Source organism: Marmota marmota, unplaced genomic scaffold (genome assembly GCF_001458135.2).
Source record: "Marmota marmota marmota unplaced genomic scaffold, marMar, whole genome shotgun sequence".
Lineage (NCBI taxonomy): Eukaryota > Metazoa > Chordata > Mammalia > Rodentia > Sciuridae > Marmota > Marmota marmota.
The window spans coordinates 481,237-489,271 of NW_026000051.1; the positions used below are offsets into that span (position 1 = coordinate 481,237).

General features: G+C 55.9%; 1 protein-coding gene across 1 annotated transcript in view; it reads right to left on the reverse strand.

Moving 5' to 3' along the window:
* Barhl1 (BarH like homeobox 1) overlaps nucleotides 1–7,199 on the reverse strand; it is a 10,138-nt gene extending 2,939 nt beyond the window's left edge. The window contains exons 1-5 of the mRNA XM_048812786.1: nucleotides 7,049–7,199; nucleotides 6,900–6,934; nucleotides 5,797–6,576; nucleotides 1,800–2,022; nucleotides 1–230 (exon numbers count right to left, since the gene is read on the reverse strand). Of these exons, the coding sequence (XP_048668743.1) occupies nucleotides 1–230; nucleotides 1,800–2,022; nucleotides 5,797–6,262 (919 nt within the window). The 5' untranslated portion in view covers nucleotides 6,263–6,576; nucleotides 6,900–6,934; nucleotides 7,049–7,199. The remainder of the gene's footprint in view (nucleotides 231–1,799; nucleotides 2,023–5,796; nucleotides 6,577–6,899; nucleotides 6,935–7,048) is intronic.
* Between the last annotated feature and the right edge of the window lie 836 nt (nucleotides 7,200–8,035).

Genomic DNA, 8,035 nt, shown 5'->3' on the forward strand with positions numbered 1-8,035 from the left:
TGGCGCCCTGGAGTCCGTGGATGAGGATGCGGGGCACCAGAGGTCTCTGGAGGGCCGGAGGCGGCGCGCTGGGGCCGCGGTACAGGTAGAGCGCGGCACCAGGGTCCAGGTTGGAAACCAGACTCTGCGGGTAGAAATAAGGCGACGGGAACATCCGCTGGAGCGCTGAGTAATTGCCCGCCTCTGCCAGCAGCTCCAGCCCGACGGCGGTCTGTCGCTTCCATTTAGTCCTGGGGACCGAAATAAACGCGTACCGCGGGGTCAGGACGAGAGCGCCTCCCACCCCTGCCCCTCCCGAATGCTTGGCCCAGAGAGCCTGCAGGGAGGCCAGGGGCACCATTTGTTAATAAACAACGGAGCACCGGACACTGTTCACATGCATTACAGGCATCATTTCGTTTAATCTTTCACTGGTCTTCCACGGCTGTTATCCTTATTTTGCAGATTAAAAAACTGAAGTGTGGTTTTTGTGGTGGTCTGAGAAGGGCAAAGCCCATGTTTTAAGCCAGGCTATCCCACCCAAAACTGGGCCATAACCTCGCCTTTCATATTCTGCCCAGGCCATCACAACCCTTGGAGCTCCAGGCTGGGGCTCTCCCCACCCGTCATATGTGTCCCTTGGGAGGACCTTATGAAGTCAGATCACTCAGGAGACAGCAGCAGAGGCAGTGGAGGTCTGGCCACCACTAGAAGCAAGCCCCATGAGTTAAACCTCCACTGTAAGGTGGCTGGCCCAACATACACCAACCCAACGGCTCTGCCAAATTGCCACACCTCCATATGCATACCATCCCTGAACACCCAGGTTTGAGGCTGGGGGCTAACTCTGCATCCAGTAAGGCCCTGAAGTTGGGAGGTCACTGGACTGGGCAAGCTATGGACCTGGGTAGTTTAGAAAATTCAGACTGGGAGCCCAGGGCTCACCTGCAGGTGACGCTGGGCAGATCAGTCGGGGTTCCACTGAGGTGGGCTCAGCCACACCAGCTCATCTCCCTCCCTAAATTATTCATCATCATCATAATTGTGTAATTACTGCAACGGGCCTTAATTATTGATGCCTGGAGCAGTAATCATATTTATTATTAATGGGGCTGCGTGTTCTGAGGCTTGTTTATAAAAAGCACCATTCCTGCCTCTGCTAAGTATGTGAGCCACTGTGGGTATACAGGACTGTGAGTTGTATGTCAGTGTGTGTCACTGTGGGTTGCGTGTGTGTGTGTGTGTGTGTCTGCAGATGTATTTAGGAGGAAGATTGGGAAACTGATTCAAGACCAGTGCCCCAACACTAATATTTCAGTCACTATGCTCCCAAGGAACTGGGGAAAAATCAGTTTACCCCGGAGACCCTTTCCTGACTGGGAAAACTGGGGAGTCCCAAAGAGCCCGGCAAATGCCGAGGCACAGCCACAGCTGCCTGGACAGGCAGGGCTACAGCAGGCAAGGGCTGCTGCCTGCTGGTCCTCTCCTGCAGGACTCTGGGGGGATCAAGGTCCACACCCCTTCCATGCCCTGGGGCTTCCACTGGGAGAACTCGGGGGTTCTGGTGGGGGCTGGGGGAAGGCCCAGGCTGGGGTGGGGGCAGGTCTTGGACCTCATAGGGATTCTGAGTCTAGTCTCTTTTCTGTCCCTCACTGTGGGACCTGGGGCAAAGTCTTCTCCCCTCAGGGCCTCAATTTCCTCGCTTTTACAGAATAGGGGACTCAGGGGGCCCCTCCTTAGAGCCAGAATGTGGAATCTGGGTCCCCTCCGGGATCTGCAAGGGAAGGACCTTTCCCAGCCCCTCGCGCAGAGAGCCTCACCTGCGGTTCTGGTACCAGGTCTTGACCTGCGTGTCGGTGAGGTTGAGCGAGGCGGCCAGCTCCATGCGGTCCTGCACGCTCAGGTACTTCTGCCGCTCGAAGCTGCGCTCCAGCTGCGCCAGCTGATGGTCGGTGAAGGCGGTGCGCGCCTTGCGTGGCTTTTTCAGGCGCACTGGGGGACTGTCCCGAGAGCTGGAGATCTCGCGGTCTCCCTCCTCCTTCACTGCGGAGACAGTGGCGAGTCAGCGCCGGCCCGCCGGCTGGTGGTGCTTGTGCAAACGCGGCCTGGGACATCGATGGCCCCGCAGCACCTAAGCGCTTGGGGACCGCAGCACCGCCTTTGGAGCCGGGACTCCCGGCCTCCGGAAACAGGGCATGAACCCTGACTGAGGGGGACGCCGGCCGGAGCACAGGAGGCTGAGAGCCGCGGGCGGCCCCGGGGAGAAGGAACCCTGAGCCGCTTTCTCCCCGCCGCGCTCCTGCGCTGCGCTCCTTGGACCCAGAAGGGAGCCACAGTGAGCGACCGCACCGACCCGTCGGAGGAGGGCACCCGGGTGTCTGAGGGTGGGCTCCGCAGCATCGGGGCCGCATTCGCCCGGCCAGTCGGTGAGGGGAAGGGAGAGAGCTGAAAGCTGGGGTTCGGGGAGAATCCCGCGTGGAGGGACAAGAGCCTGTCACCCCGCGGCAGTTCATTGTCCTGAAGAATAAAATAACTGTACAAGCACCACACGCGGGCCCTGTGTGGCTACCGATCTAGGGTCAAAGTTCTCTCGGCTCTTAGCGTCCTACGAACTTGGGCGCGGCCGAAGGCCGGCGCCGGGATCTGCCAGAGAAACCGCTCCGTCTGCCCCGGTGCGCGAACCGAGCGAGGTCTATGCTTCCTTAGGTTTCGTTGTCATTTCATTGCCCACTGGGGCTCCCACTACACCCGCGCGGAGATCTCGTTAGTCCCTCGGTCGGGACAGAACAGCACCGGGGTCCCCGCTCCTGAGGTCCAAAGATGGAACCTAGAACGACTTGGGTCATTTCCTTTTCCCCTGCTTTCGTTTGGGGTAGACTGTCAGAAAGCGCACACTTAATCCCACAAGCAGGACGCAGCCCCTCCTTGTCCCCCCTAAAGAGACTGTAAAACTAAATAGGCCACTTCTCCAAAACTGAGGGTGCGGGCTGGGGCTCCCCCCCCCTTTAAAATTTTCTTTTATGGTGAGTTTCATTGTGTGTGGCGTTTGCAGTGTCAGGGTTCAGCTGAATTCGAGTTGATTTCTCTCTGTAGGAAACAATAATCCGGTTAATTGAGCCACTAGGGAGCGAAGCTTTTCAGCCAGAAAGGCAATGCTTCCCGACTGGCCTGCCGGCACCTGGTGCGGAACCTGGCAAGAGAGGGCGAGGCTTTCTGCCGCGGACACAGGCAGTTCCTGCCTGGCAGGCTGGACTTCTTGAAGACACAGCCATCACCAGAGATGGGGTTGTGTTAGGGTGAGAGGAAAAATGAGTTGGATTCGTGCATGCTGAGAAAGTTAACACAAGTTTAGGGAAAGGATTAACCAAACCTCAAACTCAATATTACAGAAATCTTACTTTTTAACCTACTGACCTGGGCTATTTATGAAAATCCCCCACTCAGGAAGAACAGATCAGCTACTGGGTTTTTAAAACTCCAAGAGCTCTCTAGCATAGGCTTTGGTGGCTGGGGGCAGACCCAGCCAGGGGGCCTCCCCTTCCCAGACTTAGGTCTGGAAGCTACAGCTCAATGTTCCAGCAACCTCTCCCTGCCTGGAGCAAAGATGTGGTTTGTTTTCTCCTGCATCTTGACTCCCATCACTACTGTTAAGGATGCCTTACTTCAAAGCTGGGCTCCCCCTTCAACTTCATTCAATATTAGGCTGAGAAACCTTTGGTATTAGAAACTTGTGATGAGACTGGCCTTTCCCCCTGCCCTCCTTGGAGGAAATGACTCAGCATTGATAGTGGCTGGGGAGGTGACCACTTAAATGCCCCACTGACTGTCTTCCATAGCTGGCTCCATGTGTCCATCTGAGCCAAACTTCCTAACTCTGAAAAGGTTGTCCCCACACTGGGGAAACATTCCAGGCACAGCCTTTGCGCCCCAGGCCCTCCTCACTTTTTCACCCTAGGGCTTTTTAAATGCAAAGGTGGCGGTACCTAGGGGTGGGGGAGACCTACCCCAGCTCCTCCAAGCCTACATAAGTGATATGTAGACAGCCAGCCCTCATCACCTCCCTGATCAGATATCATTAGGGACAGGAGAAGAAAACTGATATCCAATTATCTTAAATTAAACCTCTCCTAAAATTCTTATTGGGGCAAAAACATGCAAGGAGAACAAACCAAACTGTAAGTTCGAGCAAAGCTGGAGATTCTTGCTGCTTGCTCTAACTACAAAGCTGGGTGGTGGTGGTAGACATTGTTGCAAATTGTAAATAAACAGGATGTTATAAATTATATTTCATCACCACCGCCACCCCCCACCCCCGCCAACACACACACCTGTCTTTCTCCAAGGCAAGTTTTCTTTGCCTCTCTAAACAGGCCCTAAGGGAGGAGCAAGGGTCTCTGGTCCAAGGTCCAGCATGCCTCCGGATTTCTTCCTTAGTGCTCTAGTCTAACCTGCCTGTTTTCTAGGGATGACTGGTCCAGCCTAGCTGAAGGAGGTTTCGGCCATTTACACGAGGAAGTAGAGAGAAATAGGATGTGAAATAAGACCCCTAGATGGTTTTCAATTTGGACTCAGGGTCTGTCTCCAAATGAATTCTTATATTTTGTGTTAAATGAGACTTCCTAAATTTTTTTTGAGGGCTTGATATAAATAGGAGCTAAGAAATGCAGACCCCTGAGACAATAAAGGATCTGCCTTTATAGGAAAATTTTGTCTTGTGAAAAGAATTCCAGGGTTCTGACAGAGCTGTGAGCAGCCTGGACCAACTCCTAGTTTTCTGCAGGATGGAGACACAGAACTCTCTCCCCAAAGCCCTGGTTCTCCTTCTCACCTTGTGCTTCTTGACTTCTTCCAAAAAAGAACTTTATGCCTCTGACCCCAACAGACAGTAAAGCTGAGGTAGCAGCCGAGGATCAGAAACAAAACTAAGAAATTTTTCCCCTCTTCCCTCCAGTCTTTCCTTTTTTTCTTCTTTCCGTCTCCCTTCCTTTCCCCTTTCCCCCTCAGTCCTGATCTCAGCTCCCTTGTTAAGAGGGAACAAAAAGGGAAGAAGAACAACAACGAAAATTCACAGGGTGAAAAGGCAAGTGCAGGGGCACCAGCCCCAAGGAGGGAAGCAGGGCCGTGGTGCAGGAGCCTCTGGGTCTTGCTACAACCTGGATTGCTCAAAGCACGAAAATCCAAACAGCACTGCGTAGTGTGGTGGCTGTCTCTCTCCACCAAACCTCCCAGCCTGTGCCAGCTCGATGGCCAGCTCCATGCGATTTCTCCTTTGAAGTGAACGTGTTCTTCTGCATGGTTCACGGGGCGGGTAGCACTGGGCCCGGTGGGAGGGAAAGCCCTGTTTCCCTTCTCATTGTGAAATTCAGATTAAAAGTCAGAAAACCCTGACTGTACCCAGAACTCTAGCCGAAATTTTCCTGCCAGGCTTTGGCTTCTACAAACAGCACCCTTCGGGCCTCCTGTTGCTGTGCGGCCTCTTAGAGAGCCACTGACCAGGCAGAGACCTGCTGCTGTCCACTGGCACCACTGGTGGTCCCACTCCAAGTTTAGAAAGTTTATTTTGTGCATTTTGAGAACTCTGTCCACAGGCACACAATATCCCTCACCAGCTCCCACTCTTTCCCCTGGACCCTTTGTTGCTCAGAAATACAACCATGGGCCTGGCCAAAAGGTTCAAGCAAAACCAACTGCTCCACAAGGGCCCTGGGGGAGCTCTGGGGTGAGAGCGTGCATGTTTCTGCATGTGTACCCTCAAGTTTTAAATAACAGATTTTAGAAATATACCATCCCCCAAGGTTTTGCCTCCTGTTTTCTTACCTTTATACTCAGAGTCTGATGAGGCGTTGCTGCCACTTTTGTCCAGCTTGTCTCTAAAGTCCTCCCCGGCCTTGGCCACAAGGCGGCCCCCAGGCTCAGGGGCTGCTGGCTGCCCGCTGCTAGAGTAGGGTGCACAGGCCGCGAGTGGTTTGCAATCGGCAAGGATGTCCCTGATCAGAAAGGAGGAGGTGACGGTGCGCGACTGGGCTGGGGCTGAGAGCTGCCCCGGCTGCAGGTGGGAGTCCAAACCTGGGCCCGATGCCCCGCCAGGCCGCGGGGTGCCCGTCTCCAGACAGTCCCTTCCTGGCGAGGCTGGTGAAGAGCAATCGCTGCTGCTCTCCGAGCGTGGACTCAGCTCCAAGGGTGAGCGGCAGTCCCCGAGCAAGGGGTCCCCCTTGGGAAGGGCGGGGCTGCCCGCACGGTGGGAGAGAATGGAGTCGATCCCAAAACCATTGGAGCCTTCCATAGCCAAGCTGCGTCCTGTCCTCCCCCAAAGCTCCCCACCCACCTCAGAGGGGCCCCTGCCCCTAGCTGCGGGCTGGCATGGGGAAGGCGGGCAGGGAGCCTGCGGGCACCTTGGACAGAGTTCAGCCTTGGGGGAGCTCTGGAGCTTGGGGCCAACCTCCTGTGCGCATTAGATCCAAAAGGGCTCAGCGCGTCTTCTGCAGCATCGCGCCGAGCCGCCGAGCCGAGGGGGGGTGGTGGGAGTGTCAGGGAGGAATGGGAGGAGGGCCGCCAAGTTGGGGAGAGCAAAGGGGGAGAAGGACGGCCTGAGGGCCCCTGTGGCACAGAAGATAGGCGAGGATGTTGGAATCTAAATAAAGAACGGCTTTTTAAAAATCCAAACCGCACGCATCCTCCAGGCAAGCGGTGGCCGAGGGCAGCGTGGTCAGCACCGCGGATAGCAGCGGGCCTGGGCTGCGCTACCAGCCGGCGGAACCGAGCGCACCTGGCGGCGTCAGCACCGCGGATAGCGGCGGCGGCGGCCCGCAGTTCATGACGCTCCACCTGGCCAGGGAGGTCCTCTATCCGCGCTCCGCCGCTCCAGGGGCCCGTCAGCACCGTGGACAGCGACTTGCGGCTCCGAGGCTGCAGCTCTCCGCCCGTCCTCCGCGCGCGCCTTCGCCTCCCCCCCTTCCTTTAAAAAATGAACTTGTGTCACTTTTACTTTGGGGCTGGGTTTTTTTGTTGTTGTTGTTGTTGATTCTCTCTTTTTTTTCGTTGTGTTGTGTTTTTTTTAAACGAGACTCGCCCACGTGTCCCCGGAGTGATGACGCTGATTGGCTCTGGCCGATTTTGGGGGTGATGTCACGGCTCCGCAAGCCCCTGCCCGATTCCTTTTCAGTTTGATTAAAAGAGACACTGAATTAATTACAGCACAGACCCAACTGTTTACCGGCGATTTCCACACGGTTTGCTTTCATTAGGCCAGTGATGAAGCCCCTAATGAGGGCGATTAGCTGAGGGGGGCACGGCTGGCGGGAGGAGGACCGAGTGGCTGCGCGGCCGCTGGATTGGGATGTGCTGTTTTTAAAGCGTTCCCCGACCCCTTCCCAGGTCACTCGAGTTGCTTGTCCGTGGCTCTGTAGTAGATCATTTTTGTCCCCCGTTTTTCTTCCTCCAGTGGACAGAAAGGTATTAAACCCAGCGGAAAAAGAAGTGTCTGCGTGGGTGTGTGTGTGTGTCCGTGTGAAGAGACAGAGAACCCCTTTCCTAGTTCGAGGAAGAAATTTTAATTTACGTTGTTTTCAGGGCGTTTCTGTTGGGTTCTAGATGTTTCCCGTGTAGGACAATTTGCAAGCCTCTCCTTCTGGCCCTTTGGGCCCTGCAGTCCTGGGAGGGTGGAGAAGGCCTAGTGTCTGCCCGGGAGGTGACCTGAAGGATGGTTTTTCTCTGGGGCGAGGATGGAGACCGTGGGAACATCGTGCCCGGAACAACAGGGTAAAGCGTAGAAATTCTGTGGTCCAGGGAGGCCGCCAAGGACAAAGAAGGCAGTCACACGCCACTCCCCGGCCAGTGGCCTCCCCTGCGACGCACGTCCGGGGGAACTGGTGTCTTGTACCTCGGAATAGGACCGCGCCCGAGTGCGACCGTGCGAGCGTAGACGTCTGTTTCGGACTCTGCGCGCAGCCGGCGCTCCCCGGGAAGAGCGAGCGGTCAAGGCAGGACTGGAAACGTGGCCTTTGCCTTGGGAATATCGCCGCGCCCCCCACACCCCGGCCGCCCTCCCGACCTTGGC